Source organism: Oryctolagus cuniculus, chromosome 8 (assembly GCF_051225735.1).
Source record: "Oryctolagus cuniculus isolate XC-2025 breed Fujian yellow rabbit chromosome 8, ASM5122573v1, whole genome shotgun sequence".
NCBI classification, from domain to species: Eukaryota; Metazoa; Chordata; class Mammalia; order Lagomorpha; family Leporidae; genus Oryctolagus; species Oryctolagus cuniculus.
This window is the reverse complement of record NC_142874.1, coordinates 138,265,383-138,278,815: the sequence shown is the minus strand read 5'-3', so window position 1 is coordinate 138,278,815 and position 13,433 is coordinate 138,265,383. Positions and strand designations below refer to the sequence as shown.

Below are 13,433 nucleotides of genomic sequence, written 5' to 3'. Positions count from 1 at the left end.
GCTTCTTTCCCTACCAAATGATTTCAGTTGGCATTTGAATACTCCAACGTTTGACAGCCGTCCCAGGTCTGTAGGCCTCCCACCCCACTTCTCCAGAAGTAGACGTAAACCGCCGGGCTGACTGCAGGCGGTCGCTGGAAGGAGAAGGAAGTGAGTCCCTGTGACAGTCAGCACACTGAGTCACGGGACAGGACTGGATACAGAGGCGTGGTTGGTTTATTAGTGAGCTGTAGCTTCATGTAGTAGAACTGAGGGGGTGGTGGCAAGTGGATGTTGTCCTGGTTTCAGATGATGTGTCTGACACACCGCCTGGCCCCAAAGATGAACTTCCTCACTGCTAGCTTACAATGCGGTGGAGCGCAGAGGTGGCCGTGATCCTCGCAGGATTAATAAAGCTCATTGAACGATGCTCGTGACGCTCTGAGGACAGGGCAGTGGAGAAAGGCCGTAACCGGGAAAGGACAAATTCACATTTTCTCCTGAGTGGCTCACATCTGCCTCTTGCCATGAAAGATGGTTCCTCCTGCTGCCTGTCTTCCTTGTCAGGCTTCTACAGTGCCTGGTAGATTATTTGTGCATAATAAGTTTTGTATATTTTGGTATTTGGGACAGGAGCAGGACCTAGGGCATAAAGGAGTTCAAAAAGGTCAGGAATGGGTATTTATTAAGTAAAACTCACTAATGTCAGAAGGCTGCAGAAAACTGAACAAATAGTAAGTGTGTTTGTATGTTTCATCAAGTGCCCACATCCAGAGTATCTAGTGTTCTTCACAGAATAGGGTTAAGACAGAGAGCTTATCATGGACTATTGCTGAGATTAGAAAGGAGCTTTTATATGAAGTGCTACCAAGCCACACCTTTCTTAACTGGATTTAGTCTGCTTTGTAGGATTCCTCCTGCTGGTGTGAGGATGTGTGTTTGCACTCCCAAAGCTTTGAGCGTTGTATCATTTGGTAAGTGCTATAGACAGATTTACAAGGAACAAAGTAACACACGGCCCTCATCAAAGTGCAGGCTGAAACACTGAATCACCTCCGTGTCTGGTGTCCTGCTAATGGAAATAGGGTCCGGGCCAACTGGAAATAATGGACATTGATAGCTTGAAAGAAATGTGGATGGTTTCTCTCAGAACTCCTTCACTGACAGCTCTTCTCTTAAATGGATCCACTGTTCCCACCCTACTGGTCAAAAAGCTGGAGAAGACAACTCACTTAGAACATTCTCTCCTAATGTGCAAGCGCATTCAAACGATCATCTATTTTCCATACATTTAAATCACATGCACACACACATGCAATCTGTGTGCAGCTTCCTAAGAACAGTAGGGCCAGCATTGATAAATGAGTGCATGCTGTGGACCGGGCACGGGTCTGAGCACTTAGCCCACACGGCCTCATCTCATGCTAACGCAGCCTCCGTAAGGGAGGTGCTTCCAAGGTGAGCTTGCTTTCCCAGGTCAGCAGTTACAAAGTGTTTGCACCCAGACTGACAGTCTGGTTCCAGCACCTGCAGTCTTGCCACTACTTTGTTTATTGCACCTGGTTTTACACACCACAGTTATCAATATTGGTAAAATAGAACATTAATAAAGATAATACAAAATCATTCTCAGTATCACAGGTCTTTCAGCATAGAAATAAGCGGTTACTTCTCTAGTCCACGTATTATACAGTTTTCGATTCACACGCCCATAATCCCAATGCAATAAAGTCTAAATAGAAGCTTAAATGTTCCAACAGCATTGGGAAGTGTAGTTCTTACTGTTACTGGGTCTAGATCCCCTAGAAATGACAGAGCACCAGGGTTGAATCTGGGGATCTTTTTGAACAGCTCCCTAGAATCCGTGCACACAAAATGTCCGTTCCACATTTTGTCACCATCAGCACAAGCACTTTGCTGAACATAGAATAAGTAATAAGTATGTAGCAAACGAAGTTAATGCAGTCCATGATAAAATGCCCATGTTCTCTGTGCTCCTACACCTGCCAGAGAGAGCTTGTCTGTCCCAAAGAGAGATGTTGGACTGGTAAGATTTGGAAATGGCTTGGCCAGATGGCTGCCAGCCACAAGAGACTGAAGAGAGGCCTGTGCGCTGGTTTCTGTGCTGCTGTGACCCAGAGGGTGTCATGAACGACTGAAATGCATACTGATTGTTTTTACTCTGAAGACAGACCGGAGGCGCACAAGCCTTGATGGTATTTTTTTTTAACAATTTAGAATTTTTCCTTGAATTTATTTTCTTAAATAATAAAACGTATTAGAAAAGTTTTTTTAAGCCGTAGTACTAGTTTTTCTTAGTTATCCCCATTACAATCTCCCTCAATTAGTAGGTGTCCAAGAGGTTTTAGGTCCTGTGTAAGTTCTGCCTCCGTGATGCATAATCAAATGATAAACACAAGTAGTTTCTAAGTTGCTTGGCTGTTTGTTTCTCTTCCTTTGTTTCCACCTGACTTTAGAGTAACCAAATAAGACAAATGGAAGAAGTAAAAATCTCAAAGAAGAGTAAAGTTGGAATTCTTCCATTTGTTGCTGAATTTGAAGAATTTGCTGGACTTGCAGAATCAATCTTTAAGAATGCTGAGCGGCGTGGAGATCTAGATAAAGCATATACAAAACTTATCAGAGGAGTGTTTGTTAATGGTAAGCTTTTTGTTGTGTTGTAAAGAACTTTTGTGGTCATTCTCAGTATTTCTGGTAACTCAGAAATTGGGGACACATAGGTTTACTGTATTTCATTCTCATTTTTGAAATCTTTTTATTATCTGAGAGAGACAGAGAGAGCTCCCATCTGCTGGTTTACTCCCTAAATCCCCTCAGTGACCTTTAGCTAGTCCAGGGATGAAACCAGGAGCCAGAAACTCAGTCTCCCATATGGTGGCAGGGACCCAGTCATTTGAGCCATCACTTCTGCCTCCTAGGGTCTACATTGGCAGGAGCTGGATCCAGGAATTAAACCCAGCTACTTCCATGTGGTATGTGGGGGTCTTAACCTCTAGGCTAAATGTCCACTCCCTATATTCTATATTCTGTAGCCTTTTCTATCTTTTCTGAAATTAAAGATGTCTCGAATTTGAAAAATAAACTATATATGAAACCTATTTATAGTATCTCCACACAAAATTGAAAATCACTTTTAAACACAAAAATGTCCTCTAGGGTTGCATGTGTATTTTATTATTGTTCTTTAAAAAAAAAAAAAGAACATTTATTTATTGAAAGGTAGAGTTACAAAGAGAGAGAAGGAGAGACAGAGTGAAAGAGATCTTACCTCCGCTGGTTCACTCCCCAAATGGCCACACTGGCCAGAGCTAAACCAGGCCTAAGCCAGGAGCCAGGAACCTCTTCCAGGTCTCCCACGTGGGTGCAGGGCCCAAGCACTTGGGCCATCTTCTGCTGTCTTCCCAGGTGCTTTAGCAGGGAGCTGGATCAGAAGTGGAAGAGCTGGGACTTGAACCAGCGCCCATTTGGGATGCCACTTTATCCACTGTGTTACAGTGCCAGCCCCTACATTTGCATTTGAACAAGGGTCTTCTGAAGACAATGGGCAGAATGTCTGTGTACTCTAGACAAATCCATTTACTTCTTTAGGCCTCAGTTGTCAAATGTTATGTGAGGGAGATGCGTGCTAAAATACTCCAGTTCACTGTCTTCCTGTGTCAGACCCCACCGTTGAGTTGCTGAAGCAGCTTGGGGAGCGAGAATTTGGTGCTGTGGTTAAGCTGCTGCCTGGGATGCCCACGTCCCATATTGGAGTGCCTGGGGTTCTAGTCCACGTTGCATTCTCATTCCAGCTTTCTGCTGACCCTCACCGCACACCCTGGGGGCAGTAGACGATGGCTCAAGTAGCTGGGTCCCTTCCCAACCCCCTCAGCTGCTGCAGGCATTTGGGGAGTAAACAGGGGTGCAAGATGTCTCCCTCCATCTCTATCTCTTTGTCTCTCACTTTCTGCCTTACAAAGTTTTTAAGTGAAAAACAGTTTGGACTTGTCATTTAATGCGAAATAAGTGAGTGCATATGAGAATAGTTGAGAATTTTCAAGACTAAAAGTTGACGAGGTGGAATCCGCTCACCAGGTGCACATAAATGTCTTCAGTGGAAGCAAGTCTAGAGAAAAGGTGGATAAATTTCATGATTGAGTGTTCATGTGGTTAGTTTTTCTTTTAAAATTTAAAATAGCTTTGCTTTATCTGATTTAAAGTGATATTTGCTCTTTACACACACCCCTAGAAGTCAGAGAATAGATTTTAAAAATCAATAAGAAAATAAATAAATAAATGAATAATCAATCTTCATTGAGAAGAGAGAACATTTCATTTTTATTCTTCTAGACTTTTCGGCGTTTCCCCCTGTCTTGTGTGTATGTGCAGGTCGTGAGTGTGTTGCTGGGAGATTTTTACCCTGCTTTACACACTGTTGGAAGCTGTTGGACCACGTAATCCTGTTGTCTCTCCTTGTCAATTACTGTAACAACCATAATAATTGTTAGTAATCACATCCTCTTCCATGTGTCTTTATTTACCAGATCGTCTATTAATAGGCATTTAGTGTTTTCCAGTTTGTGTACCTTTGTATGCTTGTTAAATAACATCCTTGGGGTAATCTACTAGACGTGGAATTGCTGAGTTGAAGGGTTTATGCATGTCTCAAGATTTTAGCCAAATTGTGATGCAAAAAGCTTCTACCAGTTGAGTGCCATGAACAGCTGGGACTAGTTTCCATTACGCCTGTACTGGTGTTGGCTTTTACCAGGCATCATAATGTTTTTATTCTTTGTCAACCTAATGGGATAGAAATTATCTGCTTTATTTGCATTTCATTGATTTTAATTATGGTGTCTTTTACTTCGTAAGACTTTCCAAATTTTATGTCAAACTTAGCCATCTCTCCCTTTGTGGTTTCCCTTTATGGTCAGCTGTTGGAAAAGTCACCCTATCAGACCAGGAAGAAACACCTGGCTCCTGGCTTTGGATTGGCACAGCGTGCCAGTGGTAGTGGCCATTTGGGGGGTGACCCAACGAAAAAAGGAAGACCTTTCTCTTTGTCTCTCTCTCTCTCTTTGTCTAACTCTGCCTGTCAAAAAAAAAAAAAAAGTCACCTTATCACAACATTTTTAAAATTTTATTTAAGTTATACAAGTTTCATGTATTTCATATATACAGATTTAGGAACCTAGTGACATATTCCCCCACCTTCCCTCCCACCCACACTCCAACCCTTCCACCTCCTTCCTCTTGCATTTCCACTCTTAATTTTTACGAAGATCTATCTTCAGTTTACTTAATGATTGTATAGTTAACCCTACACTAAATAAAAGAGTTCAACAAATAGTATGAAGAAAAAAACACAACACTGTTCCTCCAAGGAAGAGACGAGGGCTGTGAACAATCATGGAATCTCAAATGCCTATTTCACTCCACTGCGTTACATTTCAGGTACTCTATTAGTAACTCGGATCAGGGAAAACACGCGCTGTCTGTCTTTTTGGGACTGGCTTATGTCACTAAGTATAACGGTTTCCAGTTGCATCCATCTTGTTGCAAAAGACAGGATTTCTTTTGTTTTGTTTTGTTTTGTTTTGTTTTACAGCTGAGTAGTATTCCGTAGTGTATATATATGTGCGTGTGTGTGTGTGTGTGTGTGTGTACCATAATTTCTTTATCTGGTCAACAGTTGATGGACATGTGGGTTGATGCCATATCTTAGCTATTGTGAATTGTGCTGCAATGAGCATGGGGTACAGATGACTCTTCTGTACGCTGATTTCTTTCGGTTTGGGTGAATTCCCAGGAGTGGGATGGCTGGGTCATATGGTGCGTTTATATTCAGATTTCTGAGGGATCTCCATACTGTCTTCCACAGGGGCTACATCAGTTTAGATTCCCACCAGCCAGGGTACCTTTCTCCCCACATCCTCAACAGCATTGATCATTTGTTGATTTCTGTATGAGGGCCATTCCAGCCAGAGTGAGGTGAAACCTCACTGTGGTTTTGATTTGTGTTTCCCAATATCACAACATTATTATTATTTTTAAATTAGCTGTATTTTCGGGTACCAGCTCTGTGGCCTAGAAGGCTAAGCCTTCACCTGTATCTCTGCCCTTCAAATAAATAAAGCAATCTTAAGTCTTAGCTCTATTTTGTTTAGTACTTATGGTGACATTTATTTGCTTTTTACATTTTAAGTACTAGAGCAATTTAAAGTGTGGCTAGACTATGTGAAATTGTAATCTAAATTTAGTGTGTTCAAAAGGACCAGCTGGTTATCCTAGCACATCTTGAATAATTCATTTTCCCACTGATTTGATATATCACCTTTGTTTTATACTAAACTTCCTCATATCTACGGGACTGTTTTAGAATGATTTTTATTACGCTTCAGTGAATACGAAGACCTTCCAGTATGGTTTATTAAGTCTAGAAGTGTGCTTAATTCTTAAATTTAACAAATTAAAAAATGAATCACACAAATGGACGTGTAGCCGAGTACGGTGGTCCTCATCCCGGAGACGCTGACGTGTTTCTTCTGCTTTGATTGCAGTGGAGAAAGTAGCAAGCGAGAGCCAGAAGACCCCCAGGGATGTGGTCATGATGGAGAACTTTCACCACATTTTTGCAACTCTTTCTCGCTTGAAAATCTCATGTCTAGAAGCTGAAAAAAAAGAAGCCAAACAAAAATACACAGATCACCTTCAGTCATACGTCATTTACTCTTTAGGACAACCTCTTGAAAAACTGAATGTAAGTATATTTTCTTTTCTCCCCTTGGTTTTAAACCTGTGTGTGTTTACATGTAAACGATGTATAGACATCCGTCCTGAACTCACCTGCGTACTGAAGCCGGGAGAGAGGAGGGACCTGGTCACTGACGTTGCCAGCATGCCAGATTCTGCTAGATGCTCTGTGTATGTCGTTTCTTTTCATTCTTTCTTTTCTTTTTTTAAATTTATTTGAGAGGCAGAGTTACAGACAGAGAGGGAGAGACAGAGAGGTCTTTCACCCCCTGGCTCACTTCCCAAATGGCCTCAATGCCTGGAGCTGAGCCAATCCAAAGCTGGGAGCCAGGAGCTTCATCCAAATGGATACAGGGGCCCGAGTTTTCGGGCCATCTTCCACTGCCTTCCCAGGTCATAAGCTAGGAGCTGGATCAGAAGAGGAGCAGCCAGGACACGAACCAGGGCCCATAGGCGATGCTGGCACCATTGGTGGAGTCTCTCGGCCTACTGTGTCACAGTGCTGGCCCCATTCATTTCATTCTTACCAACAGAGATGTGAGCTAAGACAGGATTAGCCACACTTGGCAGATGAAGAAACTGAATGTAAATCAAGTTCCCTGATGTGGTCATAGAGCAAAGCTGGAGGCAAGCCTTAATTAGGCCTGTCCGTCATTCTGGACTCCTTCCTGCTTCTGACCTCCTGAGTGGCAGCCTTCAGGCCTAGCTCAGGGGAAGATTTCACAAACTTTTATGAAGATAAAAGAAAAACCAAAAATGCTTTGTCATTGCCTTTTCTTTCCTTACCTGAGTCATTTTTCAGACCAAATCTGATAATGTAATAAATGACAGTTTTAGAGAATTTCACTACATAGTAGAAGCTTAAGTGGACCCTTCTAGATTTTGTCTACAACATTAGTCATCTGTTATAAGTTTTAAATTTAAATTAGAATCAGAGAGTATGTTTTTGTTGTCCGCAATTCAAGGAAGTCCCTAAAAGTCATCAAATCAAATGCAGAACCAACTCCTTATCAAAGTTAAGAACAGACAGACACTGTCATCAGCCATAAAGTGTGTCTTGGGATGGAAGCCCACATGATGCTTAACTGCAACGCTAGAGGCCTTCCCTTCTAGATCAAGTTCAGCACAGAAACCGAGGCAGGCCTGCGTGTGGCGCAGCAGGCTAAGCTGTCACCTGTCATGCCGGTATCTCATCCTGGCTGCTCCACTTCCCATCCAGCTCCCTGCTAATGTGCCTAGGAAAGCAGTGGAACGTGGCCCAAGTGATTGAGTCACTGCTACCCACAGGGAGACCCAGATGGAGTTCTGGGCCCTGGCTGCAGCCTGGCCCAGCCTTGGCCATTGCAGGCATTTGGGGAGTGAACCAGAAGATGGGAGAGCTCTCCCTATACTCTGCCTTCCAGGTAAATAAGTGAATCTTGAGAAAGAGAGAAAGAAAAGAAGGAAGAAAGAGAGGAAAAAACAGATCCTGAATCCTTTGTTTTTTAGCACTGTGATGGAAGCTCTAACCAGTGCAACAAGACCTGCAGCATAAATTAGAAATTTGGGAAGGAAAGTCAGGAGTACCATTGCCTATGTATGACACATTGAAGTTGTTGTCTCTGCTGAAGTGGCAGGATTTAAAATAAACATACTTGAAAAACAACGAGTTTCCTCTGTGCCATTAATAACCAATTAAAAGCTTCTGTAAAAGCAAACTTTTTGAAGCAACAGGAATAAATGTATAAAAAATAATTTGGTGAACAACAAACAGTAGTGGTTAATAAAATTTGAGGAAAAAAGTAATTAGAGGAATTCAGAGTGGCATTAAATCACAACATATAGTACTCAACTGTAGGTATACCAGTAGAGAAAACTGTGTATTAAAAAGACAAATACAGGTAAAAGACAACCTGAGGGCCGGCGCTGCGGCTCACTAGGCTAATCCTCTGCCTGCGACGCTGGCACACCGGGTTCTAGTCCCGGTCAGGGCGCCGGATTCTGTCCCGGTTGCCCCTCTTCCAGTCCAGCTCTCTGCTATGGCCCAGGAATGCAGTGGAGGATGGCCCAAGTACTTGGGCCCTGCACCCCATGGGAGACTAGGAGAAGCACCTGGCTCCTGCCATCGGATCAGCGCGGTGTGCCGGCCGCAGCACGCCAGCCGGGCGGCCACTGGAGGGTGAACCAACGGCAAAGGAAGACCTTTCTCTCTGTCTCTCTCTCTCACTGTCCACTCTGCCTGTCAAAAAGAAAAAAAAAAAAAAAAAAAGACAACCTGAGAAGAATATTTGTAATGCAGCAGAATCAGTCTATTTAATGTACAAAATTTTATAAAAATCAGTAAGGGTGGTGAGCATTGTAACACTGCAGATTAACCTGCTGCTTAGGATGCCCGTATCTCATATCCCAGTGCCTGGGTTGAGTCCTGGCTACTCCACCTCCCATCTAGCTTCCTGCTATGCACACCCTGTGAAGGCAGCAGATGATGGCCCAAGTACTTGGTCCCTGCCTCTCACTTGGGAGCTCTGGGTGGAGTTGCAGTCTTCTGGTTTAGGCCTGACATAACCCTTGCTGGCTTGAGCATTTGGGAAGTGAACCAACAGATGGAAGATATTTCTCCCCTGCCCCCCACCACCCCACCCCACCCCCGCTGTCTTCCTCTCATCTCTCTCTTCTCTCTGTTGCTCTTTGCTCTGCCTTTTGAATAAATAAATAAATGTTTTTAAAAATCAGTAAGAAAAGTACTCAGACCCCCATAGAAATGGATAAGGGCCCTGAATCATTACTAAATGTAAGAGAAAGCAAGTTGACTTCATTTATTGCCAAAGAATGATGAAATAAAGCAACAAATCTTTTTCACTCTGAGAACACTAGTTTTAAATTGTAATGATGCTGATGATGCTATGGTGAAGTGGCAATACACTGCTGACAGGAATATCAGTGATTGGGCTTCCCGGGGAGGCACTCTGTCTGTGGGGAGACTCTCCAGAATCCTTGTAGTTATACTTCTTGTTTGAGTGATTATAGTCCTAGGAATTTACACTGGAAAGTAATCAGCAGTGCAGTTAAATACCTAGATGTTCATAGCAACTGTATTTGTAATAGATTTCTAAAAGTCTAACTAGATTTTCCTAACTTTCCCAAGAAGAGGGAGGGTATTAAATGTCCAGTACTGGAGGAATTAATTATGGTTCAACCATTGGCTGGAGTACTATGCAGCCATGAAAATGCATACTTAGGAAAAAACATATAGTAGTAAATGAAAAATACAACATGAAATTATTTATGTGTTCACACATGAAAAGATTAGAAAAAAATCTCAGATGATAATTTTTCTTAGGATTGCTATTTTATTCTTTATACTTCCACAATCACTTTTTATACCGTGAATATATGTTATTTTGTAATCAGGTTTTTTTATGTAAATGCTTGTGAAAGCAGGTTGCAGCTGTAATTTCTTTTCCTTCCCTTGAAGCACTTCTTTGAAGGCGTCGAAGCCCGAGTAGCACAGGGCATAAGAGAGGAGGAAGTAAGCTACCAACTTGCGTTTAACAAGCAGGAGCTTCGCAAAGTCATCCGAGAGTACCCTGGGAAGGAGGTGAAGAAGGGCCTGGACAACCTGTACAAGAAAGTTGATAAGCACCTGTGTGAGGAAGAGAACTTACTGCAGGTACGCTGCCTTGTTCCCTTGCTCTCCTCCCCCCGCTCCCCAGCCTGGAGACCCTCTGTGGATTTTTTTTTTTTTTTTTTTTTTTTGACAGGCAGGGTGGACAGTGAGAGAGAGAGACAGAGAGAAAGGTCTTCCTTTGCCGTTGGTTCACCCTCCAATGGCCGCCGCGGCCGGCGCACCGCACTGATCCGAAGGCAGGAGCCAGGTGCTTCTCCTGGTCTCCCATGGGGTGCAGGGCCCAAGTACTTGGGCCATCCTCCACTGCACTCCCTGGCCACAGCAGAGAGCTAGACTGGAAGAGGGGCAACCGGGACAGAATCCGGCGCCCTGACCGGGACTAGAACCCGGTGTGCCGGTGCCGCAAGGCGGAGGATTAGCCTAGTGAGCCGCAGTGCCAGCCACTTTGTGGATTTTACTACATAAGCATCTGCACGTATTTCTGCTCCTTTTGTAATTCTGTTTTGTTGTGCTGAAGGACTACTTTTCTTCTATTTGGTGTTTTGTTTCCGATTTGGGAGGGGGAGGTAAATGCAGTCCAGTCTAGCCCCATGAAGGCTTGGAGTTCGGAGTTCCTGCGTTTGGCGCATTAGCCTCTCTGGGCCTCAGTATCTTCATCAGAACAGTGAAGGTGCTGTCTCCCTCGTGCAGTAGGCCCTGCTGTTGTGCATTTTGTAGACGAGAAGATCAGCATAGAGAGGTCAGAGTGATGTGCCCAAGATCCCATACCTAATGAGTGGTGCAGCCAGGTGTAAACCCCAAATTAAGCATTATTCTTTATAACCCATGCGGAAAGGCCCAGAGTTGAGTGGGAGTGATCCTAATTTCAACATCATGGGAGGCTTCGTGAAGGCTGTTGGTTTGTGTGAACCTCTGAAAGTCTGCTTGCCCAGGTAGAGTCGGGTGGAGTGTGTGGCTTTCTAAGTGGAAGAAACAGCACAGGCTAAATAATGAAAAGCAAAAAGCATAGCACTGTCAGGGGGCAGCGAGTATTCTGAAGTTGGCAGGAACTTAGGTTTAATGAGATGTAAGGTTTGTAAGAAGAAATTCTAGAATATATTCCGTCAGCTGCCAGGTAAGGATGATGTCATAGTGCCCTCCGCGTCATCATGAGACTTAGGAATGTGGACATGAAGCAGCTGGCCTTGCGCTGATGTCCGGGAGGCCCCGCTGAATATCATCTGCGGGTGCTAACCACTGTGTCAGTGTGTGTCACGTTCTCTTGGCCAGATGTCCGCCTCTTGTCTCCACTGCTGTGGTAGGAATCACCTGAGTGCACATAGTAGGTCTGACTCATCCTGGTGTCCTCCATGGTAGCAAGCAAGGTTTTGCATCAGTTTCTAGAAAAAGAACATGTGCGTCCCCCTGGAGCACTAGTTTTAGTTTCGTTCATAATCGTGCATAGCCATGTCTGTGTTGGATATAGGAGTATGTATGCATGATAATAGCTAAGACATAGAGCTTACTTGTGTCCGACAATGTTCTAAGCACTTTATGTATATTCACTCATTTAATCCTTACAAGGAACTTAGGAGAAGCTTTTATTAATACACTGGTTGGGACTGGCTCTGTGGCATAGCAGGTAAAGCCACCACCTGTGATGCCAGCATCCCACATATGGGCCCTAGTTTGTGTCCTGGCTGCTCTGCTTCCGATCCAGCTCCCTGCTCATGCATCTGGGAAAGCTGAAGTACTTAGGCCCCTGCACCCACGTAGGAGACCTGGAAGATGCTTCTTCTGGCTCCCAGCTTTGGACTGGTCCAGCCCCAGCCGTTTGTAGCCATTTGGGGAGTGAACCAGTGTATGGACGATCTCTCTGTTTCTCTCTCTTTGTGTCCTGCCCTTTCTCACTCTGCCTTTCAAATAAAGAAATAAATCTTTAAAACAAAATACCCTGGTTTACAGATGAGGGCCATGAGTCGCAGAGCAGTGGTGTCATGTACTTGAAGTGACAGATTTAAGTAGGAGCTAGGAGTCGGCCTGTGGAGCACACGTTAGCTGCTGGGCCACGCCAGATCCTTGGACTGTGTCTTGGCATTATTTCTGCATTCTTGATTATGTCTGGTGACTTTCCTTGTCCTTATACCAGGTGGTGTGGCACTCCATGCAGGATGAGTTCATACGCCAGTACAAGCACTTCGAAGGCTTGATTGCCCGCTGTTACCCTGGGTCAGGTGTCACCATGGAATTCACTATTCAGGACATTCTGGATTATTGCTCCAGCATTGCACAGTCCCACTAGGCTCTGGGAAGAAGGGAAGACGAATGAGCGAAGCACTCGGAGTACAACAGACGCACTGTAGCAGCAGTGAGCAGCTGAGCTGGGAGCCCGAACATACAACGTTACGTATTATTAAGTGTCCGCCCAGTGGGTGTGTTACTACAGTGTTTTAAGTGCAAAGGTACCAACCCAAACGGCACTTTTAATTGCCCGGCAGGTTGTGTGCTAACTTCAAGCATTTATCTCTTCATAAATGCTTTTGGCACTTTCCAGCGACTGAAGGGGATTTTGCTCTGTTGCCTAGCTTCGTGAGGTGGAGAGTGGTTATCCTGTCCGCAGTGCATCGGGAGTGCTTCAGTGGTCCCCATTTCTCTGTTGCTTATAGATCATGTAACTACTAATATATTGTACAGAAGTTCCTTCCTGCTCCAAGGAGCGTGGGTAAGGGAGCTTATGTGGTTGTCAGCGGTAAACTCATTTTGAGGATTAAGTGACTGTGTAGTAATAAATCTAAAATAAAGAAATTTTCAAAGAAGTTGACATTTGTAGCAGGTGTTTCACCAAGCAGGTGAGATGCCAGTTAAGACGCCTGTGTCCCACATCAGAGTCTCTGGGTTCAAGTCCCAGCTCCTGCTCCTTGCTCCAGCTTCCTGCTCATGTGGGCCCTGGAAGGCAGTGGTGACAGCTGCTAAAGTGATTGGGTCCCTGCCTCCCACATGAGAGACCTGGGGTGAGGTCCTGCCTCCAGCTTCAGCCTTGCCCAGCCCCAGTGGTTGTAGGCATCTGGGGAGTAAACCACTGATAGGAGCTTGTTCTGTCTGTCTCTCTGTGTCT

The 13,433-nt window shown here is 44.2% G+C and overlaps 1 protein-coding gene across 30 annotated transcripts in view; it reads left to right on the top strand.

The window, feature by feature from the left end:
* EXOC1 (exocyst complex component 1) overlaps positions 1-13,134 on the top strand; it is a 62,867-nt gene extending 49,733 nt beyond the window's left edge. For 27 of the 30 annotated variants that reach the window (XM_002717165.6, XM_002717164.6, XM_089302785.1 and 24 more), the window contains 4 exons: positions 2,457-2,640; positions 6,540-6,739; positions 10,187-10,381; positions 12,468-13,134. In XM_002717165.6, the coding sequence (XP_002717211.1) occupies positions 2,457-2,640; positions 6,540-6,739; positions 10,187-10,381; positions 12,468-12,620 (732 nt within the window). In that variant the 3' untranslated portion in view covers positions 12,621-13,134. Of the gene's footprint in view, positions 1-888; positions 2,641-6,539; positions 6,740-10,186; positions 10,382-12,467 lie in introns of those variants that run through there. The other 3 variants (XR_016212191.1, XR_016212190.1, XR_016212192.1) reach the window with 2 other exon arrangements.
* The last annotated feature ends 299 nt before the right edge of the window (positions 13,135-13,433 follow it).